The following is a 27,873-nucleotide window of genomic DNA, read 5'->3' as shown; positions in this document are numbered from 1 at the left end:
AACAAGGGAAACGGAGCCTGTTCGATCTTGGGGCCACCCTCTCTGGGGACAAAGGCCTTACTCTTAGCAATCCCTGAGTGTGAACAGAATAGCTTTCAAGGCCCAGAAAAGGCCCCAGGCCCAAGGCTTTGGGAAGGGCTAAGGAAGGAGCCGAGGCCTAGTGGATGGCCAAGGCGAGGACTTCTGGTAGAGGAGTTGAAATGGGGGAAGCTCAGGCCAGCACCAACACTGCCAGAGCTTAGCTGCCTATATCTTCCCATCTGCTGCAAAATGTGCAAGGAACATAGGGACAAGAAGTCGCTACAGAGGGAGGGCCATGGACCTGGCCAGCATTTGCTTCAGTTACTGCTTAGTGTCTGTGATGATGAACTTTTGGAATGTGGTTAGACAGAAGAGCAAGAGAGCACAGGGGCTAACCACAGGTCAAGAGGCTCTAAGCTCAAGGTTACCAGCATTCAACCAGAGGAGAGGCCTGGAGCTACAGGACACCACTGCATAGGTCCCAAAGACCTCAGGCTCTGCAGAGCCCTGGAAGGAGACTGGAGGTGGGAAGACTGTGGCAAGGTCATCTCATCTGTCAAATGTGGCTACTGTGAGGACGTAGCCTGCCCTACTCCATCTGGGATGCTGATCCTTTGGGCCTTAGTCACTTCATCTGCTCAATGGGCTTAAGGACCTCTGCCTTCAAGGGAAGAAGTAGAAAGAGTCAAAAGGGTAAGCGCAGGAAAAGCTCCTAGCACAGCATTGCTGTGCAAGTGTCACCTACTGGGCACTAAGAAAGTACTCAAAGCCATCAAAGCCAATACCTAGCCCAGGACACCCCCAACTGATACTTATATCAATTGCAGGGGTTGCTAAGGATAGCCCCTTCTCCTCTGCTGCCCTCCTTTGTGACCATGGGTCCCCATTCAGACCACAAAGTGGAGAGTGTAGGTGAGCTGGTGGCCATTGTCCCAGGCATAGAGCACCCGCTCCTTGGGGTTGTAGTCAACCTGCGTGGTATAGGAATATTCATTGAGGAAGGGCAACTGTGGGTAAGCATCAGTGCCGGTGTGGGTATCGAACGCATAGGCCACTTGGCCTTCGTGCTGGTTGTAAGTGTCCACCGTGTAGAGGATGCCGCACACCAGAAAGCAGTTCCCATAGGAGTTCCTCCTCAGCCGCGTCTTCCATGTGGTCTCCCGGTGCACGGAGAGGTCTGCAGGGTCCAGGCGGCTCACCACAATCACCTCATGCTGTGTTTCGCCATGCTCATCCACAGCTGGGTAGATGACCCACAGGCCACTCTCATCCACAGCAAAGTCAATGTCCGAGTGGCCACGCCACTTCCAGGGTGTGGTATCCTCATAGACCACATCGGGCAGCAGGGCCCAGGAGGCCACGAAGCGCTGGCGCAGGTCATATTTGATGATATTCTTGGTGAAGGCACGGTTGTAGTAGAAGGCACCCTGGTACACAACGTGGCCTGTGCCTATCCAGTTGTAGGGTAGCTTGTACATATTACTCCATCGGCCTGCGTGTGGAAAGTGGAAGGTCATACCAGGACACCCTGTTCTGGTTAGTTTGTCACAATCTAGAGGATCTGCCCAGTCTGTGGCCCTATCTGAGAGAGACTGTTTTGCTTGATGATGGAGGGGTAGCCCTCTGGGGTGGCTCCATGCCTAGGCAGGTGGCCAGGGCTGTATAAGAAGGCTAGCTGGGTATAGTGATCTATGCCTTTAATCCTAACACTTGGGAGGCAGGCACAGGCGGGCTTCTGTGAGTTTGAAGCCGGTTTGATCTGCAGACTGAGCTCCAAGACAGATAGAGCTATACAGTGAGACCTTGTCTCAGAAACAAAAACAAAAGAAAAAAGGCAAACAAATAAGGAAGCTAGCTGAGTTTTCTGAACAAATAAGAGAGTAAGCCAGTAAGCAGTGTTCCTCAGGGGTTCCTGCCTTGATTTCCCGGTCCCGTCTTCCCTCAGTGATGGATTGTTACCTGGAAGTATGAAGTAACCCCTCTTTCTGAATCGAGTTGCTTCGGGGCATGGTGCCTATCACAGCAACAGAAAGCGAACTAGAAAGAACATCACCCACTCACCCCAGAGACCACCAAGGCCTCACCAGTGCCCCACAAGTACTTTGCACAAAACTTGACCATGGGGCTGAACCTAGGTCCATCATCTAGTTCACAAAGTGCTGTCAAGCACTAACATTATCCATGTGTCTGTGAGTCCCGGGCTCTGGGTCCCCAGCTGTGACACTGGCACCTAGGAATGAGATGCAGGGTGATGCCAGCCCTGTGCTCCATCTTGGAGACTTTGCAGGTTTGCGTCAGGTTTGCTATTCCCCATCTGGTCTGCAAAGGGAATGCCTGTTTTTTCAGTATCCTTAGCCAATGGGACCTCCCTAGGATATAGTGAAGGGCTTCCTCCTAATCCTTTGTATTGACACTTGTCACATCCACCAGTCTGTGAGCTGCTACAGACACAGACATAGTCGGTTTTAAAAAGGATGTTACCAGCTGGATGGTGGTGGTGCTCCTGTTCCATCCCAGAACTCGGGACACAAAGGCAGACACAGCTCTGAGTCTGGGGCCAGCCTGGTTTGCAGAGCAAGTTGCAGAACAGTCAAGACTACACAAAGAAACCCTGCCTCGAAAAAACAAAGAGAAAGAAAGAGAGAAAGAGACAGATGACAAAGAAAGAAAGCAAGAAGGAAAGAAAGAGAAAGGAAGAAAGAAAGAGAGAAAGAGAAAGGAAGGAAGAAAGAAAGAAAGAAGGAAAGAAAGAAGGAAAGAAAGAAAAGAAAAGAAAGAAAGAAAGAAAACAAGCAAGCCAGCTGGTAGAGCAAGGCATGTGAAGCAGGCCAGTAAGCAGCACTCCTCCATGGTCTCTGCATCAGCTCCTGCTCCAGGTCCCTGCCCTGCTGGGGATTTTGTCTTGACTTCCTCTGATGTTGAACAGTGATATGAAAGTGTAAGTTGAGTAAACCCTCCTCTCCCTAAGTTTCTTTGGTCGTGGTGTTTCATTGCAGCAATGAAACCCTAAAAGACAGACATACACAGGCAGTTGGCACAGAGCACTCAGCAAGGGGAAGCTCACTATTCTCCTTGATAGCAAGTCACACTCACGAGGGAGGGCATCTGTGATATCCTTTGTCCCTGTATTCAGTTAACGGCAGTGGATGACAGGATTCTCTGGGCCCCCAGACACCCTTCCTTGGGGCGGGGGTGGCTATCTGGAACTAGGGCAGGGTGAACATTGAAAATGCACAGGAAGGCTGAGTCTTACAGGAGCCCCTCCCCAGACCACCCACATCCTTCCCTCTCTCCCTCCCAGCTTCCCTGACCTTGTTTGAAATTTTCCAGGTTTCGAAATTCCACCAGGCTGTTTCCGTAGTAGTAGTTGGTGACATAGATCCTGTCATCTAGAGCTGCAGGGTCCTTCATCCAGGCTCCCTCGTGGCGCCCATAACTGTGATGCTTCACAGGGGGATCCACAGCTCGGAGCGTGCCCTCACAGCTGTCCTGCCGACCTGTAGGGAGCAAAGGGAGCATTTGGTACGCAGAACCACCAACTGCAAGCTAAAACTGTGTGCCAAGTCCACTTGCCTTAGTCAAGGTTTCATTGCCGTGAAGAGGCATCATTTCCTCTTATAAAGGAAAACATTTAATTGGAACTGACTTACAGTTTTAGAGGTTTAGTCCATTATCATCATGAAGGGAAACATGCCAAGAGTTCTACATCTTGATCCTCAGGCAGCAAAAGGAGACTGCGTGCCACACTGAGCATAGCTTGAGCTCAAAACCCACCTCAAAACCCACCCCCACAGTGACACACTTCCTCCAACAAGCTACCTCCTAACAGTGTCATTCCCTGTGGGCCAAGCATTCAAACAGAGGAGAATATCGATTGGGGCCATACCTGTTCAAACCATTGCACTCACCATCTTTGTTTTGTTTTGAGAGCGTTTCTCTCTCTAGACCTGGCTGTCCTGAAACTCACTCTGTAGACCAGCCTGGCCTTGAACTCAGAGATTTGCCTGCCTCTGCCTCCTGAGTGCTGGGATTTAACGTGTGCATCACTATATCTGACTTACCCCACTCCATCTTAACTCTCTCTTAATGGTTTTGCTGGTGACCTTTGGCCCAAAGCAATGCCTGGTCACTGGAAAAAGCATGAACAGTCAGAGGAAGAACAGATGAGATGCACACCATTCAAAAATCCAGCATCCACCCTATGTCAAAACCAAACAAAAGGGCCCATCTCTGAGAAGCAGAGGGTACAGTGGTGGGCAATAATAGGATTGAGAGATTTTGGCCAAAGCCTCAAAAGTACAGTTTGGCAGAAGGGATGAGTTCGTGGTATTGCCGAATACTTGAAAACTGAAGCTGGTGTTGTGTGGGAAATGCCTTTAACCCTTCCATGTGGAGGCCAAGGTGGGAAGATAGCTCTTGCTGTGAATTTGAGGCCATCCTGGGCTGTAAAGTGCCAGGTCAGTCAAGCTACATAGCAAAAAGGAAGGAAAAGGAAAAATGATGTGATAAGCTTCCTTCCCTTTCATTCGTCCTTGCATGCAGTCACACGGACTGTTATGAAACTGTGATTCCCTTGGGCTGGAAAGATGGCTCAGTGGTTAAGAGCACTGACTGCTCGTCCAGAGGTCCTGAGTTCAATTCCCAGCAACCACATGGTGGCTCACAACCATCTGTAATGGGATCTGATGCCCTCTTCAGGTGTGTCTGAAGACAGCTACAGTATGCTTATATATAATAAATAAATCTAAAAAAGAGAAGAAACTGTGATCCCTCTGAACACACGGTTCTATATGTCCTGTTTCCTCCTTCCACTGACTGATGCTCATACCATTCACACCATTAAATAGCCTTTTGATGATGTGACTTCTGGGTCCTGCCAAGCCACCAGACAGCTGTGCCTTTTAATTCATTCAACACCCCCACGCTCACCCAGTGTCAGCTCTGTAGGTTATTTCCAGTTTTCTGACACCAGAAACTGTGTTGGGAGGAAACCACATTAATCACAGCTGTTGTCCACATTGTTTGTGGATCCTTCTGGAAAGACAAGTGTGAAGGAGCTGGCACTTGGGCCAGAGAGAGGAAGAAGGGTCTGAAGGCTTACAATCATACGGTCAAGAGCCCTTCAGAAGGACAGATCTGTGGTTTACTGAGGACAGTGTCTACTGTGTGACACGAACTACAGCTATAAACGTGGACATAAAAAACAGCCCAAGAGTGTTGGGAATGTAGTCTAGAGGTGGCAGCTGGAGGCCAAGAGCTCGGTTCTAGCAACTTGAAACCAAAACCAAGCAGACGGGAGAGAGGACGTAGGTTCCAGGTCATATTGTAAAGAGAATCTGTTGCAATATAATTTGTTTCATAGCTACTTTAAATGTTGGCAGTTATTCTGTAGAGGATCCTGGGATAACTGTTAGGCTGGGGAGAGGGCAGACTTCTTCCCTGCAGTCTTTTTCCTAATAACTCTTTAAAAGCACATGAGCTGGAAGGATGACTCAGCAGCTGATCACTTGCTGTGCATCCTTGACGATTTGTACGTGGATCCCAGTAGCCTTGTAACAAGTAGGGTATCCCCCGCACGCTTGTAATCCCAGCTCTAAGGCGTACAGAGACAGGAGAATCACCACTGGAATTTTCTGGCTTTCTGCTGAGCCAAGAAAACACAAACTACAGGTTTAGGGAGAAACCTTGTCTCAAAAATGGAATAGGAGCCAGGCGTGGTGACACACACCTTTAATCCCAGCACCTGGGAAGGAGAGACAGGCGGATCTCTGAGTTCAACCAGTCTGGTTTACATAGTAAGTTTCAGAACAGTGTAGCTCTGCCCCTAGGACTAGATAGACTAGATAGAAAGAAGGTCTCTCTCTCTCTCTCTCTCTCTCTCTCTCTCTCTCTCTCTCTCTCTCTCTCCCTCCTCTCCTCTCCCCTTCCCCTCCCTTCACCCCTCTCCTCTCCTCTCCCTTCCCCTTCCCCCCCCCCCCCCCCCCTTCCCTCCCCTCCCCTCTCTCCCTCCCCTCCCGGTCCTCCTCTCCCTCCCCCCTCCCCCTCCCCCCTCCCTCCTCCTCTCCCCCCCCATCTCCTCTCCCTCTCCTTCCCCCCCCACATACATATGTCTTTTTAAAAAACTTAAAACTAAAAATTTCCAAATTGGCCAGGCTAAGGCAGGAATGTATGAGCTCTGCTGATACCCCGTTTCAAAATGACAAAAACTCAAGACAACAGCAAAACAAGCAAGCAAGCAAGCAAACACCCTCAACAATTTGATAAAGGTGAACATTCTCAGATCAGGAACCTAAGCAGACATGTGTTGGATTTAGTCTTAAACTGAGTTTTCTGACGCGTAGGAGACTCACCTTGGCTGGGGACTTCTGGATGCAAAGGGGGCTCAGTGGGCCAGGGAGTGGTGATAGGGGTTGGGGTGGTGGTGGTGGTGGTAGTGGTGGTGGTGGTGGTGGTGGTGGTAGTGGGGGTTGTGGTGGTGGTAGTGGAGAAATCAGGGGCCAAGTTGGCTCCCTCTGAAGCCTGCAGCCTGATGTCATCATGTTTGCCAGAGTTAGGCTCCGGAAGCTTGGCCTCTATCTTGGGTGGTAACTTCTCCAGCCAGGAAGCACCTTTGAGGGTGTTGTCTGTGGAGAGAAAACAACTCAGTGTCTACGTCTCCACAGTGCTGATACATGTGTCTGCCACAGACCTCCCTTCTCTGACCATGGAGTTGAAAGACCTCAAACGTGTGGGCTTCCTAGTAAACAGGGTAGGACTTTCTGATCACTTCGACCTTCCCAACTGGGCAGGTTATTACTGAGCAAGCCCTCTTGTATTCCCACCTCTGTAAAATGAATGCTATAACCACGGTGTTGATTAGAGGTAAATGCATAGATGACATCTGCACTGATTCTGCAAATACGCGGTGCTAAATGCGAAGTTCTCTTTTCTCCTGAGTCTTACGACATACTTTGTCCACCTCTGTTGTGCCCTGAGCTTAGTCAGGGGCAGAACTTCCTGCTTCAGGAATTGTAGACTTCTTGGTCACCTTCCTGGGGACCTTGACAACCTTGAGCCTCTCTCACCTAGTGTCTGTCACCTCAAGCGAGGAAGGGACGGATACAGCCTGGTCACTTGTAGGCCACAGATCTCTGACCCTTGCTCACCTCCAACACTTACCTCTCTAGCTGTGTCTGCACCCTCCCCGTCCCACCAGTGGTTTAGCTGCCCAGGCTTCTCCCTGCCTGTAGTTGGACCGGCCAGCCTGACCCCGTACCTGGGACCCAGTGGGATCAAACAAAGACACTTTAGTCAGGGAATTCACAGGGACATAGCCTTGGCAGCCTATCTGGGCAGGAAGCTTGTTCCCACAGCCTTCTTGGCAGAGTGAGATGCCCAATGCTGTGCCTGGGCAGTGGCCAGCAGGGGTCAGAGGCCCTGTGTTGTGGCCATCGTGAGCTGGCAGGATTCAAGGACAACAGCTGGCATCAGGGACTAGGGGAGGAGGTTGTACCCTGAAGGGCTAAGAAATTAAAGCTTTCCTTTTCCAGTGGTTTTTTTTTTCTCTTTAGGAACATATGTGTACCCATGTTTGCATATAGGTGCACACGTGTGTGCGTACGTGTGCAAGGCAGAGGACAATGGCAGTTATCCTCAGAAATACTATCCACCTCCTTTGAGAAAACTAGTTAGGCTAGCCTGGCTGGCCAGTGAGTCTGAGGGATCTTCCAGCCTCTGTCTTTTTTTTTTTTTTTTTTTTTTTTTTTTTTTTTTTTCCGGAGCTGGGGACCGAACCCAGGGCCTTGCGCTTCCCTAGGCAAGCGCTCTACCACTGAGCTAAATCCCCAACCCCAGCCTCTGTCTTCCTAGTACTGGGTTTACAAGTGTGTGCTACTGGGCTGCAGTAGCAGGTGGATCTCTGGAGGCAGCCATCCCTCAACCAGGCCCCGCTCCCTTCCACTCACCAGCGGCAGCCTTGGGTGCTTCCTGTCTGGCCTCCTGTCTGCCCGCTTTGTAGTAGGTGAAGCCTCGGATCACCGCCTGCTGCTGAGCTAAAGCTCGTGGCCTGGCGGTGGGGTGGGGTATTCTGCCCTTGATGGTCTCCTTCTTCAGCTTCTCCACCTTCAGCAGCTTCTCCTTGGGAGGCTTTGCGAGGCTCTTGTCTGAGAAACTCTTCTGTATGCCGCCATATTTGTTGAGCTCTTTACCTTGCCCTCCAGCTGTGTCCTGGGAGGGACAGAAATGCCAGACTCAGGTGACAGTAAGCATGATGGGTTGGAGTCACAGAAGCTCAGGGGGTGGAGAGTTTGTGGCATTCCAGAGTAGAAACATCCACAAGTTGTTTGCCTCTGTTTTTCCACTCAGATTTCCTCGGCAGGTTTGGGACCCAATCTAGTAGATTACGTACTCATTCCCAACTCCCGTCCACTGGCTTTGTTGGCTCCTGGGAAGACCTCCTAGCCTTGTTTCTCACTCACTGGTCTTGGTATATGGGAAAGGGAGAGGTTCTTAGGTTGCTTTACAGAGTACCCAGAATGCTCCCCATGTTAGCACCGAAATCCCAGCATTCTGAGCAATTCAGTCCCATGTCGGTCTGGCTACCCCTGGGGAGTGCCGTGTCTAACATTTTGCGAGCCTCATTATTTTCACTTCCTACTCCAATGCTCTGAGGCTGGCTTGGCACAAGAACACAGGGCCTGTGACGCCACCCATTGTGAGACAGAAGCTCGGGCAGATAAGGCCTGGACGGTCTCTGACGCCATCTGGGCAGCTGCCAAAGTGAGACTCACGAGCACTTGCAGAGCTGGCATCTCGCTGAGCAGGCAGCCCGCTCAGGCCAAGGCACCGGCTTCCTCATGCTTGCTTGTGTCTAGGCGGTCCCACTTGCAGTCACCAAAGGTGACACTAGCATAGTGTCAGCACAGGAGGCTGCAAGTTGAGGAGGAAGGGCTGGGACCAGTCAGTCACGTAGGCTGGCTACAGCCCTGGCTCAGCTATCCCCCTTCTCCTTGTGTGCCCTCTCCATGTGTCTTCATGTGCCAAGTAGGCAGGGGCCAACTGTACTTGCGGGTTGCGGGATGAACTCATACTGTACGGGAGGAAGTCGAGTTCAAAGGAGTCCTACAAATACCACCAGAAAATGAGGCTACTGGGTCGTGTCCTGCCCCTGGATGACTGATCTGGGGGGGCACTGATTACCTACTGCACTCTGTACCAAGTGGCACGCTGAGTGCCATCAGAGGAAGGGACCTGTACATGGGCTGCCTACCCCATGATGCTTGCTTCTTGCTTAGGTCAGTGTGTCTGCCTACAGGGGTGTGCTGGCTATTATTTAACTTGACCCAACCTGGGAAGAGAGAATCTCAATTGAGAAGATGCCTCCACCACCAGATTGGCCTTAAAGCAAGCCTTTTCTCGGTTAATGATGGAGTTGATGGGGCCTAGCCCACAGTGGGTAATGCTACCCCGAGGCAGGTGTCCAGGTTATATAGGAAAACAGGCTGAAGAGGCCAGTGAGCAGTGTGCCCCTTCCTGGCCTCTGCTTCAGTTCCTGCCTTAAGTTCCTGCACTGACTTTCCTCAGCGATGTAGTGTGACCTGAGAGCTATAAGACAAACTAAACCCATTTATTACCCACGTTGCTTCTGGACGGGGTCTTTATCGTAGTTATACTTTTGAAGCAGACTACACCAAGGAGATCTACTGAAACAAGGGTATCTACTAGAACAAGGGCATCTTGTCTGTGCACATATGCTATCCACTATGGTTGAAATGATATTAGTCTTCAAGGATCCCCGAGGTACTGCCCGCTTACCCTGTACTCACCCAGGGGCCCAGTCACAGCAGGAGAGAGTAGAAGCAAAACTATAGGAAATCTGGCTTACTCTTCTAGGGCCAGGCGGGCAGGTTCCCATAACCTCATTCCTAGTACTTTGGGAACTGGGAGTAAGAGTAAATACCCAGTTTAGGGCCCAGCCATCCCTCTGAGCTGAACCTGCAACTCTGCTCCGGCTTACCTATAATAGCCACAAAGTGGAACAGACACCCTGCACGCCATGGGCCCTCCTGCTGTGCTTTTGGTTAGCCCTCTCTTAGGAGGGCTAACCAAACACACAACCTTGTGTCCTCAAGCCTAGCCACCTTCTGTCCCAGTGATCAGAGCCATGGCCTCACCTGAGCCTTGTTGTCGGAGCTTGAGGCTGGGGCAGTGGCAGGGATGGCAGCCGCATCCCTCTGCAGCAACTGGAGGCCCAGGTTAGACAGCTCCTTCTTGATGCTCATCATGATGGCTGACTGGTTTTCGTAGCTCTTCAGTTGCTCGCTGAGGTGGCGTACGCTGTCTTTCACCACCTCGTTCTCCAGGCTCAGGTTGGTCTTGATGCTCTGTGGGATCAAGCAGAGATCCACAGTCATTCCTGGCCTTGTTTCTTCTGAGCTGCCACCCTAGAAGGGAACCCCGAATTGGCCGTGGAGATTTCAGGGGCGTAGCTGTAAGCGGCACTAGTGAACAGGGGTGGAACCAAGCATGCCCTATAAGACCTTGTAGTTAATGAATTTCATTCTTAAGAGAAAATGAATGAAAAATAGGTGACATGTTTATATTAATAAATGAAAAAGATGTGTGTAGGCCAGATATGGTGCTATACACCTTTAATCCCAATACTAGGGAGGCAAAGGCAGGTGGATCTCTGTGAGTTTGAGGCCAGCCTGGTCTACAAAAACAAAACAAAACAAAACAAAAGAAAACAAAAACGGCCTCTCATGTTTGTTTATTTCTCAGTGATGACAATGTTACATGTTTTTATGGTAGGGATATATATATATATATGTATATACATATATATATACATATGTATGTATGTATATATATGTGTGTATATATATGTATATATACCCATTTATTTTTCAACACTTGGGTTTCACTTAACAGCCTATTTTTGAACAATGCCATATCTGTCCACAAAGCATTCCCTACTCCTTTTTATAAATGCATAATATGTCGCTATATGCTTAGGCCATAATCTAGTCAGTCTCTATGGATGGCCCCTGAAAGTCTCTAGTAATCTGTTAATTTAATATTATTGATGTTCAGAGCTGGGTGTGGTATTGCTGGATTGTGATCCCAGCACTCAAACCAAATTCATTCAACAGCCAATCAGCAGACTCGGACGGAGCTCTGAGGGACTGGTTTGCCTTTGCAGAGATGAGAAGGGGAAAGGTTGGAGGAGGAGAGCGGGCAGTGTGAGCCTGCAATGCACAGGTAATACTGGGCCAGGAAAAAAGTCTCAGGTCACTTTCCCCAGCTGCCCTGGGGTCAGACAGCCAGGAGCACATACTCCAACAGGTTTCAGATAATCTAAGTTGGCTGTGACCTTCAGCTCTGGTTAAATCAGGGGTTAGTCTTCCCTCCTCTGGTACAGGATGCCCAGTTACGGCCTCCCTCTAGAAAGGAAACTGGGAAAGGAAGTCCCGACGCCTGCTCCTGGCAGCTACATGGCCCCAGACCCCTGGTGCTCAGCAGTGGCCGGATGCAGGAAATGGGTGGAGGGCAGGCAATGCCAGGAGAGAGGCAAGCCTTGAACCTTCAGCTGGGACCTCCAGGCTTGTCCAACTGTTCTTGTACTGAGAGGGTAATCTTGTAGCACACACAGTCTGTGCAGTCTGAGGCGCTTTTGCTTCCGCACAGGTCGTAATGGAATTGTCAAACGGGGGAGGTTTGATCACTCCTGCTTAGGTTGTACCAACCCAGAGGCATCACTGATATAGTCCTTCACTGTGAATGGTACCCAGTGCTGTGCAGCGTGGACCCTGATGTTAGCAGCACTCCTCAATACTCCTTCCATACTACCAAAGAGTGTCTCAGCTTGTCGTCCAGCTTTCAGCTTCCTCCGGTCTTGAAAACCCCAGACCTCTTCCCCAAAGGCAGGACTCTGTAGCCTACAGGTCTCTTCCCAGCTCCCTGCTGAGTTCTGCTTCCGGTGGCCACCAATGTGAAACAGAATGGCCCAGGCCCCTTTGGATACAGCTCTGAGCCCCTGGCACTGCCCTGCCCTTACCTCCTCCAGCGTATTCATCTGCGAGGCCACCTTCTGGATGTAGGCATGTACTTTCATCAGATCCATGCTGTACAGGGCACCCTCCAGGAGATCCACCATAGACTGCAGCTAGAGGTGGTGGGTGGAGCCAGGAGACAGACGGTTAAGCAAGGATATGAACAGAACAGGCCAGAGGACACACAGGGAGCGCCACTTCAGCAAAGAACCCCAGAATCCTAGAACTTCACAGTGGCTACTTGGGCGCCAACCTGCTCATAATCACAGGACAAGTAGCACATTGGATTTCGTTGAGGCATTTTGCAAATATGCACATTTATACTTTATTTGAAGAACTAGGAATGAATCTCAAGGCCTCCTACCCACTAGGCAAATATTCCACATTCCACCATTGGGCACATCCCCAGCAGAAAGAGATACATGTGGGATATATATATATATATATATATATATATATATATATAATTAGATATAATTATAAATATATATGAGATATGTGTTATATATAATATAATTATAAATATAATGTATACTATAAATCTAGCTTCTTTGTGATGTTACCAATCAAATTCTGCTCTGGTAAAATATTTTAAAATAGGCATTTAGCTATTACCTCCCACAATCACCCTTCCGTATGATGGAACCTGGAGAGCTCTTCTGCAGATCTGTACTTTGTAACCTGATATCATCCTCTCTGTACACACCTCCCCTTTGAATGACAACGTGGCTGAACTCCAAAGACACCCTATGTCCCCTACAGGCAGTCCTGAACTATAACTGAGAGTGTGGGCATCTGTAAGGCCAGTTTCCTGGCTACTGAGGGGCCAGGTTGAAGCTGACCTTGGTGGGGGCCACATCCTTATTTGGGAGGTCTCCCCTCACGGCCTTGCCTTGTGTAACCTGGTGTAGTGCCGCTGGGGAGTGAGTTTATAATGGGCTACCTGGTCATGAGTCACAGGCCTGAAGGCCTGCTTGTTTCAATTGATCTGCCCAACCCAAAGCACGGGCCTTTTTATTCGTTTCTTTCTTAGGTTTTCTTATTTTCCATGTATGGGTGTTTGCATGCATACGTCTGTGCACCATGTAGGTGCTGTGCAGGCCAGCACAGGGTATTGGATCCCCGGAATTGGAGTTGTAAGATGGTTGTAAGCTACCATGTGGATACTGGGAATCAAACCCTGGTCCTACACAAGAGCGGCCATTGCTCTTCGGCAGGAAGCCATCTCTTCAGCCCCAGTCAGTTAGCATTGAGCTGAGCTCTAGAGGAGGGACAAACACTCGCAGAGCTATCGGGACAGGACACTCTGAGCAGAGAGAGGATGAGCTGGGGTGAGCCGTGGCCATGAATCTGCTCTGTGAGTGGCGTGGGAACAAACTGCTTGTCATGACTGTGGGCAAAATCAGCACAGAGTGGGAGAAGAGGTTCTGGATTTTCACGATGTTTTGTAGTCACTTGGCAGAGCAATTTATAAGACATTGGATTTAAGATTAAGCATGCCTGCTTCCTCTTTCTTTTTGCTTTCCTTCCTCTCTCCTCCCTTGGATAATGCAGGCGAGCTCATTTGTATAGGCTATAGGTCAGTGTTAGGTGTCTGCCTCCATCTTGTCTCCTGAGACAGAGAACCTGGAAGTTGCCATTTTGTCTACACTGTGGTCAGCAAGCTCCAGTGTCCTCCTGCCTCTGTTCCCATGAGTACTGGGTTACAAGCATGGGCCTCCATGCCAGGCTTTTCTATGGGTGCTGGGGACCCAAACTCAGGCCCTCATGCTTCCCTAGCAAACACTTCCCATCAAGCGCTCTCTCCTCAGTCACTTCCTGTTCTTGTGCCTCCCTCTCCCCCTCTCTTCCCCTTTTCTGCATTGGGGATGGAGCCTATGCACACCGAACAGGTGCTCTACCGCCCAGCTACACTCCCAGCTTCATTTTCCTAAACTCTATTTCTAGAGTGTTTCATGACGTATTAGGCCTTGGCAGACTTGTCTGTTTGTTTCAAGACAGATACTCACTATGTAACTCTGGCTATCCTGGAACTAACTACATAGTCCAGAGTGGCCTCGAACTCAGAGATCCACCTGCCTCTGCCTCCCAAGTGCTAGGGTTAACACTACCCTTTGTGTGTGTGTGTGTGTGTGTGTGTGTGTGTGTGTGTGTGTGTGTGTGTGTACATGAGTACAGCTACAGTCAAAAGCCATAAGAGAATGTCAGATCCCTTGCAGTTGGAATTACAGGCAGTAAGCTATCCAACAGGAGTGTCGGGAACTAAGCGCTGGCCTCTGAAGGGGAGCAAAGCAATCTTAACTGCTGAGCCATCTCTCTAGCCCAATAGATATCTGGGTTTTTGTTTTTCTTTTTAATTAGACCTTCACTTCACTACAGATAGTTTCAAAAGCCATGTATATGAGGAAGTGACAGGTAGCCATGGCGCTAAACTGGGGGCGGGGGTGGGGGGTAGAGTATGGACCAGAAGGCTGCCTTTGTTACAGCACCACCAACCTCTGTTCAGAATGCTGTCCTATGGCTCTCTCAAGCCCAGGCCCAATGTTATCCCGTCTTTGGGGCTCCCATGATCCCTAGCACAATTCCTGGCACAGTACAGAGCACACTGCCATTGCTAGTCAGCAGCTGTGTCCTCAGCCTGGCAATTCCTCAAGGATGAGGCTATAGCTGACCTATGTCCAGAAAGAAAAAGAGGCATTTCTCTTGGCCAGTCTACCCAAAAAAATGGGGCAGTATCCTCTCCTATAAAACCACGAGGTCTAGACCAGATCCTAGCTGTAGTTATTAGCATGATCCAAGGGTCTGGTATAAAAAGGTAGGCTGCAAGGCAAACTCTGTACCCAGGGGATCGTCTTAATTTCCCCCCTGGGATGTTTACACAGAGCCTCCTGCTGAGGGCAGCAGAGCCAATGGAGTGGGAGAAGCCCTGAGCTGTAGGTGGTCTCGTCTGCCCTGCAGAGTCCTACCTGGCAAGGTAACTCCATCTCTAAGGCCAAGTCTAGACCGCATATACGAACGAAACATTATGTCTGCCACGCTCCAAAAAGACCCAAGGGACAATGGGTTGGTGGGAGAACCTCACTTAGTGACCCTGTAGGTGGGTAATGGAATGTAACAGAGAATTCGGGGCTCGACTTTGTCCTGTTATACCTTTCTATGATTTCAGGCAACTTTCATCCCTTCTTTGGGCTCAGAGTCCGCCACGAGTAAAACTGGCCCCATAAGCTCCCTTCCCAAAGGGTTCCAGCAAGGATGACACGAGGCACTGCTTAGACAGGGAGCCCTGTGCATCTTCACAGTGAGCATGCTCATAACTTAGCTGTAGAAACTAGGCACGATAGCGCGTTCCTGCAATCCCAGCACGTGGAAGGCCGAAGCAGGAGGATCGTTGCTACAAGTATGAGGTCAGTCTGAGATCACAGATCCACAAACCAAAACAGGAACAACACAACCTCCAGTTGTTAGACCATTGATTTGAGAAGAAACCGGATTTGCCCCTTTAACTGCAGACAGGCCTTTGGGTTAGATGCCTGGAATCCACAGGCTCTGGGGAGACCCCAGGGAGACACTGCTATCCAGGCACTGCCAAACTGTTAGGAGGCCACTCGGCTTAAAATGTGCTGCTCCTTCCAAGTTTGATAATTTTGGCATCAATTTGCGTGGTATAAAAATAAACTTAAAGTTAAATTTAAAGAAAACATTTTTTAGCCACACGCTGGAAACAGTTCTCCATGGGTCTCTTGCTTTCCTGTGCGTCTTGCGTGCAAATGAGTCAACCATCTTACTTTGTGAGCCATCTAGCTAGAGAGTAGCCTTAGGTTATGAGACAGCATTTTCCTGCAAGGAAAGACACAAGGTTAGTTCTCTGGGCTCACGACTCCTCTACCCTGCATCGTTCTGAACACAGTACACTGGGGCACAGCAAGCCAGGGAAAGAGAATGGCGAGGCCCACTATGTCGTGTGTGTCACCAGCATCCTGGGCTCTGTCACTTGTAAATGTAGACAACAAGTAGGGCAGCATCTCAGACCTTTCATGGTTTCTGATACCAAATAGACTAATGCGATGCATGGTTGAGAGAGACTGTAAGAGAAAAAGACTTTCAAAGATATCAGCAGGGGGGCAGAGAGATGGCCTCATAGTTAAGACCACTTCTTAGAGAGGACCTGGGTTCAGCTCTCGGCACCTGTAACTCAGCTCCAGGGGATCTGATGGCCTCTTCTGGCCTCCATGGACAGCGGGCATGCATGTGATGTACTTATATACATCTAGGTAAAACACTCGTGTACATTATTTTATAAAGATACGGGCTGGATGGTGGTGGTGCATGCCCTTAATCCTTGCACTTGGGAGACAGACAGAAGTAGGTGGATCTCTGAGTTCCAAGCTGGCCTGGTCTACAGAGTGAGTTCCAGGGCAGCCTGGGCTACACAAAGAAACACTGTCTCAGGGGAAAGAAGAGGGTGAGGGGCGGGGCATATGGAATATTCTGGCTGTTTATAAGACCTAACGAAGTGGTCCTTTAGAGAAGAACAAAGGAATGAATGGTTCAGATGCATGATTTGGACACAGCAGGATCTGGATCTCAGCCCCACCAAATCCACTGGGTTCTGGCATGGCACCATATTGTCAGTACTTAGTAAGCTGAGACTGGAGGATCCCAAGTTCAAGGTCATCTTGGGCTACATAGGAAGTTTGAGGCCAGCCTGTTACACATGAACCCCTATCTCAATTAAAGTAACTGAACAAATTAAGCCTGGTATGGTGGCCCATGCCTATAGTCCCTGAAACTCAGATAGGCAGAGGCAGGACAGCTGCAAATTCCAGGCTAGCTATCCTAGTGAATATATATCACTTTATCCTATATAGTGAATTCCAGGCCAGTGTGGGCAACAGAGGGTGACCTTGACTCAAAAAGCAAGACAGGGGCTGGAGAGATGGCTCAGCGGTTAAGAGCACCGACTGCTCTTCTAGAGGTCCTGAGTTCAATTCCCACCAACCACATGGTGGCTCACAACCATCTGTAATGGGATCTGATGCTCTCATCTGATGTGTCTGAAGACAGCGACAGTGTACTCACATACATGAAATAAATAATAAATAAATGTTAAAAAAAAAAAAAGCAAGACAGAACAAGCAAGATAATAAAGTGCCCCAGTATTTATAATACAGTTAGGTGAAGGCATATGAAACTGGCTTCACTCAGGAAGCCACAGTTTTCCAACGAGAGACACAAACGTCATGGGAGAGCCAGGCTAACGCCCTCACTGTCAGCCTACCTTGAGGAGCTCGGGTGCCTGCTTCTTCAGTTTCTCCATCTTCCACTCGTTCTCACAGGGGTTGAGTGAGGAGGGCGGGGCGGTGCAGGAGCACCGGCAGTCGGCCCCTGAGCTCAGTGTCTCCACTGTGTAGAAATCCTCGACTCGTGCGCGCCCACTTCGCACCCGGCTGCACGCATCCTTGCTCAGCGGTCGCATGATGCATTTGCAGCGGCAGTCAGAGCCCTCCGAGGTCATCCGCACCTGGTCCAGGTCACTGAACACCTGCAGAGGGTGGGTAAGAGGGGCTCCATTTGCCAGTGCTGTGAGGGCAGGCCTGGCGTGTGGGTGTAGCAGAATGAAGCCTGCTAGTCTCTGGGTGGCGCTTAGAGGTAGCAGAGAAAGGACAAGGGACTCAGCATCATCATCACAATGACAATTCAAATGCTAATACCTGGTTGTGGCAAAGTCCAGCAGGTTTCCTTTTAGCTTTCCCTTTAATCCCAGCACTTAGTAGGCAGAAGCAGGCAAATCTCTGGGAGTTAGAGGCCAGCCTGGTCTACATGGTAAGATCCAGGAGAGCCAAAGCTACATAGTAAGACCCTGTCTCAAAGACAGACAGACAGACAGAATAATAAGGAGACATGACAGGATTTAATAATTGCCTGGAAAGTAATGTCCAAAGACGTGTGTTCATAACAGCTATGTTCACAATAGTCACACAAGGAAACAACACACTTATTCAGCTACTCAACAGACAGAGACTCCAGCATCTAAATAGGATGAATTTCAGCAGCAGGAAATCAACTCTGAAGGCTTATGCTAAACGAAAGAAGCAGGATTTATGGGGACTGGAGAGATGGCTCAGCCGTTAAGAGCACACACTGCTCTTTGGTCCCCAGCACCCACATTGGACAGCTCGAAAATCTTCCGTAAGTCCAGCTGCAGGCAGTATGACTTCCTCTTCTGGCTTCCCATGGCACCTGTGCTCATGTGCACATGCCCCACCCCCATTAATACTTTTGATTGAACACTCATCGTATTCTGAGTGTTGCAATGCATTATGTCCTTTGTTGTTGTTCCTAAGTCTTACTTATAAATTATTCCAAGACATTCCAGACCAGTCATCTTAACCCTCTTCACCTTGGTTAGTCTGGAAGTAACTTGGCTCATAGCTCTCTTTGCTTCTGGGGACAACATGCAACCAGTCTTGAAGCTAGTTCTTCATGTAATTCTTTTTTTTTTTTTTTAAGAAATTTTTTTTAAAGATTTATTTATTTTATGTATGTGAGTACACTATAGCTGTCTTCAGACACACCAGAAGATGGCATTGGATTCCATGACAGATGGTTATGAGCCACCATGTGGTTGCTGGGAATCGAACTCAGGACCTCTGGAAGAGCAGTCAGTGCTCTTAACCGCTGAGCCATCTCTCCAGCCCCTCTTCATGTAATTCTTGAGGAGACCTTTTGGAGAAAGGCATTTTCAGAAGTGATAGAGATCTTTCTTTCAATGCTCACAACCCCTCCACCAAGATTCCAAACCTTTCTGTTTACTTTGATTCTCTCCTGGAGGAACTGCTCTAAACTGGTAGCGTTCACATTCTATCCTCTACACGGTGGGTTCAGTCAGGGGTGAACTTCTAAACCCTGCCTCTTCCTTTTCTCCTTCTTCTTTTCAGTCCCCCTTTGCCACAAGCTTTTCCATGGGAGCCACAGTGGCAGAGGAAACAGAAAGGGTGCATCATGAGGGTTTTGTGTAGGTTTTGATTCCCAGTACCATGGGTCACTTACAACCATCTGCAACTCTAGTTCTGGGGATCTAATGAGCTCTCTGGTCCTGGGTACTGCATGTACCTGCTGCATAACATCTGTGTGTGGAGATGTGGGTTTTAAGACATGTGAGCTGACGCTCCCTCTCTGCTTTCTACTGCCCTACTCTCACGGTGGCTCAGACTCAGATCCTTTGTGTATATAAATGTTCCCTGCTCTCACTATATGGTTCAGTTCATCATATCACATCATAGCACTGCCACCACCTCCCTCCCTAACCTTGTGTTATCGAATATCTCTTCATTTTATGGCCTTTTCCTTTGTTACAAATTCATACCTGAAACATATCCATATTTTCTTAGTTTCAGCCTCATGTGCAGGGAGGGGGATGAGGAGTGGAGCCCTGATAGAACACTTGTCTAGCATGTAGGTTGCCTGGGTTCCATCTTGGTGGGGGGGGCATTATTTAGAGGCAGGGGCTCTCTCTAATTTCCTTCTGTGCCCACCTACCCAATAAAAGTTCTCTATAAACACCTGCTGCACTTTGCTGGAATACAGGGTTAAGAAATGTTCAACATCTTTAATCATAAGGGAAATGCAAATCAAAACAACCCTGAGATTCCACCTCACACCAGTTAGAATGGCTAGAAAGATGGCTCAGTGGTTAGATCAAAGGTCCTGAGTTCAAATCCCAGCAACAGGTGGCTCAAACCATCTATAATAAAAAAAAAAAAAAAAAAAACTCAGGTGGACAGCAGATGTGGAAAGAGGAACACTCCTCCATTGTTGGTGGGATTGCAGACTGGTACAACCATTCTGGAAATCAGTCTGAGGTTCCTCGGGAAAACTGGACATTTCACTACCTGAAGAACTAGCTATACCTCTCTTGGGCATATACCCAAAAGATGCCCCAACATATAAAAAGACACGTGCTCCACTATGTTCATCGCAGCCTTATTTATAATAGCCAGAAGCTGGAAAGAACCCAGATGCCCTTCAACAGAGGAATGGATACAGAAAATGTGGTACATCTACACAATGGAATATTACTCAGCTATCAAAAAACAACGACTTTTAAGGAAATTCAGAGGCAAATGGTTGGAACTGGAAAATATCATCCTGAGTGAGCTAACCCAATCACAGAAAAGACATACATGGTATGCACTCTTTGATAAGTGGCTATTAGCCCAAATGCTTGAATTACCCTAGATGCCTAGAACACATGAAACTCAAGACGGATGATCAAAATGTGAATGCTTCACTCCTTCTTTAAAAGGGGAACAAGAATACCCTTGGCAGGGAAGAGAGAGGCAAAGATTAAAACAGAGACTGAAGGGACACCCATTCAGAGCCTGCCCCACATGTGGCCCATATATATACAGCCACCCAATTAGATAAGATGGATGAAGCAAAGAAGTACAGAAGTGTAGATCGCTCCTGAGAGACAAAGCCAGAATACAGCAAATACAGAGGCAAATGCCAGCAGCAAACCACTGAACTGAGAATAGGACCCCCGTTGAAGGAATCAGAGAAAGAACTGGAAGAGCTTGAAGGGGCTCGAGACCCCACATGTACAACAATGCCAAGCAACCAGAGCTTCCAGGGACTAAGCCACTACCTAAAGACTATACATGGACTGACCCTGGACTCTGACCTCATAGGTAGCAATGAATATCCTAGTAAGAGCACCAGTGGAAGGGGAAGCCCTGGGTCCTGCTAAGACTGAACCCCCAGTGAACCAGACTGTTGGGGGAGGGTGGCAATGGGGGAGGGTGGGGAGGGGAACACCCATAAGGAAGGGGAGGGGGAAGGGATGTTTGCCTGAAACCGAAAGGGAATAACACTAAATGTATATAAGAAATATTCAAGTTAATAAAAAAAAAAAAAAAGTACAGGAGTTAAGGGCCTTAGAGCAGGAGAGATGGCTCCATGATTAAGAACACTGGTTGCTCTTGTAGAAGACCACGTTTTGATTCCCAGCACCCATATGGTTGCTTACAACCATCTGCAACGTCAGTTCTGATGCCCTCTTCTGGACTCCTTGGGTATTGCATAGACACACACACACACACACACACACACACACACACACACACACACACACACACACACAGCAGGAAGCTTTCTGTTTCTGTAACCTTTCTTTCTGGATCTACAAAGTGTGGTCCTGACTCAGTGACTTGTGATGAAATATAAAACAAAACAAAACGCCGGAAACCAGGAGCTGGCACATCCAAAATGTACCAGTGGGTGAGCCATTATTAAGATATAAGGAAACAGGCTCAGAGAGGTAACGTCACATGCCTTGGATGTAGAAGATTATCTCCGAAATATCATTGTTATCTTTTTTGGTTGACAGCGTCGCACATAGATATGATACATTTTGGTCATTTTCCCCCTATGACCCTTTATCATCCCTTGCTCTCTCCTGCTGAAACCCTTCATCTTCCCAAGCTCCCCTCCTGCTTTGGTAGTGTGTGTATGTCTGTGTGTGTTCCACTGAGATTAATGAGGGCCGCACCATTGAAGAAAATCACACTCCCTCCCTCCACAACCATTAACTGCCTATTGTCTCATTGAATGGAGAGGGACCTCAAGAGCGCCCCTTTCTATGTGACTCCCACTGCTTTCCTGTGCCCTGTGAGGTGGTGACCTTCAGCAGGTTCTATCCCCACTTCTTCAGTGGCAGAATGGAGGACTCTCAATATGCAGCCTTCTCAAAGTGGGGCTCACATGAGACATGACCTCAAGCCAGTGGTTTCCTCCTCCTCCTCCCCTTCCTCTTCAACTCCACCCTTGGATACAATACACCCTATGACCAAATGTGGCCACTTGTTTCTGGGATACCACCAGCTCTGTATTCTCAGACATCGATGCAGTGAGACACAGGTGCCTTGCATGGCCAAACCCTGGGCTCTGAGCCTTAGCGCACAGCTAATTCCAGCACAGTCCATAAATCTCACCCCAGACCTGTGGCTGCTCAGCTATCACCAGAGAAGGAACCGTAAGGACACAGATGAGCGCATGACACCCTGGGCCTCAGCTAAGCACTGGGGTCCTAAGGAGAGGAACTGAGACATCTATTTCCTTTCTAGGTCTTCAGATACCAGGCCCTGAATGGGTGACAGTTGGAGGTGCAAGGGAACTAGACCAGGGAGCATTCTTGACTTCTTGAGCCACAGAGGACCAACACAGCAAGCTCTGAAGCACACTGACACTTTGAGGGTCTCGAGGAGAAGAAAGGTGTCCTTTGTGGAGAAGGCATTGCTGGGAAGCAAATCAGATAGGCAAAACCAAGCGGGCTTTTCAGGAGGCCTTGGGGGCGGGTGGGTGGGAGGTCTCCCTGGCTGGTGATTTCAGGGGTGCAGGGTGGCAGGAGGTGAGGCTCTAGGGCATGGCAGAACGCAGTCTTGGAGGGTACCAGAGTCGGCTGACTGAGGATCTCAGCTCTCTGTGTACGTCTGGAATGTCACTCAAGATTCTTGTGCTGAAGGCTCAGTTGCTTGCTGGTGATCCTGGGAGGTGGAATCACAAGGGCTCTGAGCTCATCCATGGCTTAATCCACTGATGGACTCATAATTGGATGGCATTTTTGGGAGTCACTGCACCTCAGGAGGGGGCCCAGTTTGGGGAAGTAGGCCACCGAGGGTGTGCCCTTAAAGAGTGGATCTTTTCCCCAGTCCATTCCTCCGCCTTTCCTTTCCTCGCTTTCCCCCTCCCCACTCCTTTCACAGAAACCTGCACCCTCCGTAGCTTCAGCAGAAACAGAGGAAGTCCACACAATCTGAGCTCACCCTCTCCAACCTGCCATTTTTTTTTTTTGGCAGGCCCAAGTTGGCTGGTGTCTACGGCCAAGCCAGGTTACTTGTGCTCATCTGACTGAGCTGACACCTGAGGGCACAGCCTATGACTGGTGACAGGCAGAATGAGAGGTGGAAGTGGGAGTGAGTGCCAGTCCCACACTCAGGGAGGACTGCACTGGGCTGTACAGCATTTGCAATGGTTACTACAGGGGCTCAGCACCCTGCAGGGGAGCTGGCTATCAGTTTCTGTGTGGGCGTGCTGGTCTACTTTTTTTCCTTTTATTAGCCACATCCTACAGATGAGGAAACCGCCCCCTGAGTCATGAAGTGCCAGGTTGGAGAGGGAGAGCCTGGGCTGTATAGATTTCCTCTGTTTCTTCTGCAGCTATGCAGGGGACAGGGAACAGTGGGCGGTGAGGAGAGCTAGAGAGGATGCTTTGGTCCTGCCCTCTGCCCTGGTCCTCTGTGGGTGAAGTGTACTCCGGGGGCTGCAAGCTAATTTTCCCCTGCTTGTGAACAGTCAGGCTCAGAGGACTATCCATTTCCTGGGCTTCTACTGGCCCCAGAACCCCATCAGAGAGGGAATCACCAGAGAGGGGGTCTCCTGGAGGACCCCCCCCAATCTATGGACACTAACCCCACCCACCCAGCAGCTGCTTCCACATCAGACTGCTACATTCCTTCCTCCTCAGATGAGGTGCTATGTCCTGATGGGGGTGGCCAAAGTCCTCACACGCTGGGAGCTGGAAGAAGGCCACTGCTCCCAGGCCCAGGTGCCAGGAATGCAGCAGGGTCCTGCCTCTAGTGGGGTAATGCTGGAGACAGCCAGGCACAACAGTGGAAAGCTAAGTCTGGGCTACAGTCTCAGCACACGTAACTCCTTCCTGCGTGGCCTTGAGCCCTCTGAACCTCAGCTCCCCTCTCTGTAAAATGGGGTGGTTATCAATCCCCTCCTGAACTTGTCAATGAAACTGCCAACAGTCATTGTACACAGAGCAGCTGTTCTGGCCCAAAGTAACTGCTAATTTAAGCAATCCGTGCTACATATGCTGCTTCTGGAAGCCCCACCCCCACCCCCACCCCGGCCTCATTACCTGTTTCTCTTCTCTCTTCGACCTTACCACAACTCCAGGGTACATCAGGGAAGGTTAAACGCTTGTGCGGGGTCACTCAGCACAGTCTGATGTTCAACAATGTTGTTTACACGGTAATCTTTCTCTGAGTACTTAACGGTCACCAAGCCAAGGCTTCTCCCCAGCAACTGAGCTGGGATAGACAGAGGTCTATACAGAAGGATGGCATGAGATCTGGGGCTACCTCCCGGGTGTATCCCTCAGCATGAAGGCTGAAAGTTGCTGTCGAATAGGAAAGTCCCTGCCTCAGCCCACATCTTTCCTGGCCTCTGCTCAGCAGCACTCCTGCCAAAGCTCCCAGTGGAGGTGGTTTGTGCTGCAGAGGCCTTTGGGTAGTTGCAGGCTCAAAGTGAGACGGATAGTGGGTAGCTTGAGGCTTTTTTATTTTTTTGTTTTTTTGCTGTTGTTGTTGTTGTTTGTTTTTGAGAGGAATGGATAAATCTGGCTGGGCTAAGGGAATGTTCTCATAATGGTGGAGCAAGTTGACATGAGGTTTTCAGAGGTGTTACCGTATTTCTCAAGTTTGTACCTTGCCGGCAGCTCCATGACTATAGACTGATGTGTCAGTTATGTATTCCTCTATGCTGATCAATCTTTCAAAATCACCTCCTTTGATGACCCGTGTTGCTCTCCAGCTCCACGGGGAGCTGTTATCTGGGGTTGTACTTGGAAAGTGCAGTGTGATTCTTTTAGGGTGTTCAAATCTATCCCCTGGGGTGGGACCACTAACACTCGGCAGTGACAGCAGAGTGGTGTGTGGTGCTGAATGTAAGATGCTGGGCACGGACTTCGGTCCTGCTATTCTCCCAGAAGGAACGTGGAGCAGGCCCATTTCTTATGGAGAGATGGTGGGTTTTGGCTTGGCCTGACACTGGACCAGGAAGAGAACTCCATTACTCGGTTGTTCTGCTTTTTCTGCTCAGGGGGCCTGCTTCCAATTACACCCACATGCGGAAACTCCAGGAGTAGATCTGAAACAACACCTAAGCCCCTGGGACTGGCCTGCCTGGAACATCTGACCTGGCCCAGGAAACCATAGCCTGCTAGGCTAAGCTCCTTCTGTTCTCTTGCTCAGGGTCCCACAGGCCTCAGTCTTCTTTCTTTGCTCAAGCCCCTTCCACCCCTGCACATATGCAGAGAATGAGGTCGGGGCAGCCCTTTCTCAGATGGAGAGACTGGTAAATTATCACTTCCCAGGCGTGTCTGCTGTCCTGCCGTGGTGTCTTGGGGCTACCTGCCTGTCCACCCCAGTCTCAATGCTGGGCAGGCATGCAGAAATACCAGGGCAGCTGTGAGTTCCCCCTCCCACTTCGGGTCAGACAAAGCACTTCCTTAGATGGAAACTCCAAATCCTGTTTAGGACAGCCTCACCATAAACATCAACTTAAAATGCAGGGAGACCAACAGAATACCCGGGCTTGTATCATGGGTAGACGCCTGCCAGGAAGAAGAAACCTGCAGAGGGGCCAAGTTAAAGCTCTAAGAGCCTGAGTTCACTTCAAGTTCCGACGGGGTCCACTTAAGCCCCCCATCCCACCCCAACAAAAATAGGCCAGGCTTTGGTGGGGGGAGAAGTTGAGGCTGTTATTGTGGAGAGAGAGAGAGAGAGAGAGAGAGAGAGAGAGAGAGAGAGAGAGAGAGTGATAACAACACTAACAGCTCTGCAGAGCCAGCAGGAGTCTGGCTGGGCTAAGGAATGCAGAGTAAATTCACCCATCACTAGATTTTTATTTTTCCCAGCTGGCTGAAGTGGAGCAGGCCTGGGAGGTGTCTGGGGGAGGGTTGTGCCGGGTCCCCAGCTGCTTTGTCCTCCCCTATCCACCAGCCCCAGCTTGCCCTGGGACAAGTAAATATACCCCCTTCCCAACCTAGCAAGTGTTTGGCTGACTCACTACATAAACAGGGTGTTGGGTTTTCTTTGTCTTAGCTTTGTTTTGGATGTGAGCCCTCCTTGAGAAGCTCAGAAATGCCCAAGTCTAAATGTCTTTTCTGAGCCACAGAGGGTTGGCTCACTTGTGCTATCTGAGCCAAAGGGGGCATGGATTTTTCAGATAGAGGCACTGAAGTCCAGAGACACCAATCACATTTCCAAGTTCGCACAGCAAAAGAAAAGCTTTCACCCTTTACCTACTCACTGGTGGACTCAAGTTCTATTAAAAAACAAAAATAACAAAAAAACAAAGACTGGAATGACATCTGGAGAAGCCTTTGCTGCCCTTCTCCTTAGCAACCAGATCCCCTACAGTTTCCCTCTAGGCCAGGGGTTCTCAACCCTCCTGATGCTGTGGCCCTTTAACACAGTTCACATTGTGGTGACCCCTGCCCCCCATCATGAAATTATTCCATCAATACTTCATAACAGCATTTTTGCTACTTTTATGAATCATAATGAATCTGATATGCGACCCCTGTGAAAAGGTCATTCAACCCGAGGGACCATGACCCACAGGTTGAGAACCCGCCACTCCAGGTCCATCTTCATCAGTTCATTTCTAGAATGCCTTTAAGGGGCTCTGATGTGTCTCGGGTGCTCGCTGCGTCTGTTCTGGGTCTAATCCTGGCCTTTGGGACTCCTGGGGAGCATAGCCTCATCTGTTGGGCAACTACTAAGCACAGTGCAGGTATACCTCGGGAGTCTAGGAATCAACAGTAGCGAGTGAGTACAAAGCCCCCCTCCCCGTGCTTATAATGAATGTGAATGTCTTTAATCTTAGCACTGGGGAGGCAGATACAGTAGGATCTCTGTGAGTTTGAGGCCAGCCTGGTCTACATGTTGTGATTCAGGCCAGTCAGAATTATACGCAGAGATCCTGTTTCAATAAAATGGGGGGGGGGATAGGGAAGAATGGAGGAAGGGGGGAGGGAGGGAAGAGAGAGAGAGAGAGAGAGAGAGAGAGAGAGAGAGAGAGAGAGAGAGTAAAGCACAGCTGACAGGTGAATACAGTATATGAACTCAAGTCTCACAGGCCAGATTTAGTGAAGAAGGAACTTCGTGATCCCAGCCTCTCCTGAAAGCCTTGGTCTAAGGCCTACTGTAAGCATGGGAGTCCTTTGGTAACAATTACCCTTACGTGGTCAGCCTTCCATGGAAACTCTCAACCAGTCGCTCTTATTGTCCATTTTTCTCTTGCCTGCCCAGCCCCAGAGCACCTGGGACTTCCCAGCGGGATCCTGGGTTTGAAGCCGGATTTCTGAGTATAGTGACAAGGTCCAAAGCACCTCTTCCTCAGGCTCCAGGACCGAAGTACCCTATTAGAAACTTCTTCCTGCACATGTTCCTTTCTCAAGGCTTTGATTCCAGCAGAGTCCAGACTAAGTCCCAATTCTGATCCCCCTTTCCTTAGTCTCCACTCCCGGCTGAATGCACCCTCCTTGGCAAGCACCCTCAGCCATAGCGCCCCCTCGCGCCAGTCACCACCTAGCTGTGCCAGGTTCCAGTACCTTACTGTCGGGCCACACAGGACCAGCCCGAAGCAAAACCAGCAGCAGCAGCACCAGCAGCAGCCTCAGCTGGAGGCATCTAGGCAAGACAGCTGCGGCTTCCATAGCTGTGTGGGCTCCGACGCCTCTGCGCGCACGCTAGGGAGCGCCGGCAGTACTGCGAGCTCGGCGCTGCAGCCCAGCTCTGCCGAGGGGGCGCCCCCCAGCTCGGTGCCCTAGTAGCTCCGCTAGAGGCGGAGCTAGGGTGGAGGGGTGCCCGCCCCTCTTCTCCCCTCCCCGCCCATCCTCTGCAGTCCCGCGTCTTTGCAAAGTGTCTCTGGGAGAGAGAGAGGACTGTACTAACAGCCTGGCAGTAAGAGAAGTGCAGCCTCACGACGGACTGGGGTCCCGTTCTGTGAAATGAAGGACCTTGCACGT

The 27,873-nt window shown here is 49.7% G+C and overlaps 1 protein-coding gene across 1 annotated transcript; it reads right to left on the bottom strand.

Moving 5' to 3' along the window:
- Olfml2a (olfactomedin like 2A) lies at nucleotides 1-27,561 on the bottom strand. Its single transcript, XM_032903233.1, has 8 exons — nucleotides 27,457-27,561; nucleotides 17,329-17,592; nucleotides 12,056-12,163; nucleotides 10,173-10,382; nucleotides 7,965-8,226; nucleotides 6,372-6,644; nucleotides 3,333-3,518; nucleotides 1-1,513 (listed from the first exon to the last, which is right to left on the bottom strand). The coding sequence occupies exons 1-8, from the start codon at nucleotides 27,559-27,561 to the stop codon at nucleotides 909-911; spliced, it is 2,013 nt and encodes a 670-aa protein (XP_032759124.1). The 3' UTR covers nucleotides 1-908.
- Between the last annotated feature and the right edge of the window lie 312 nt (nucleotides 27,562-27,873).

Source organism: Rattus rattus, chromosome 5 (assembly GCF_011064425.1).
Source record: "Rattus rattus isolate New Zealand chromosome 5, Rrattus_CSIRO_v1, whole genome shotgun sequence".
NCBI lineage: Eukaryota > Metazoa > Chordata > Mammalia > Rodentia > Muridae > Rattus > Rattus rattus.
The sequence above is the reverse complement of the archived record's forward strand: the minus strand, read 5'-3'. Positions and strand labels throughout refer to the sequence as shown.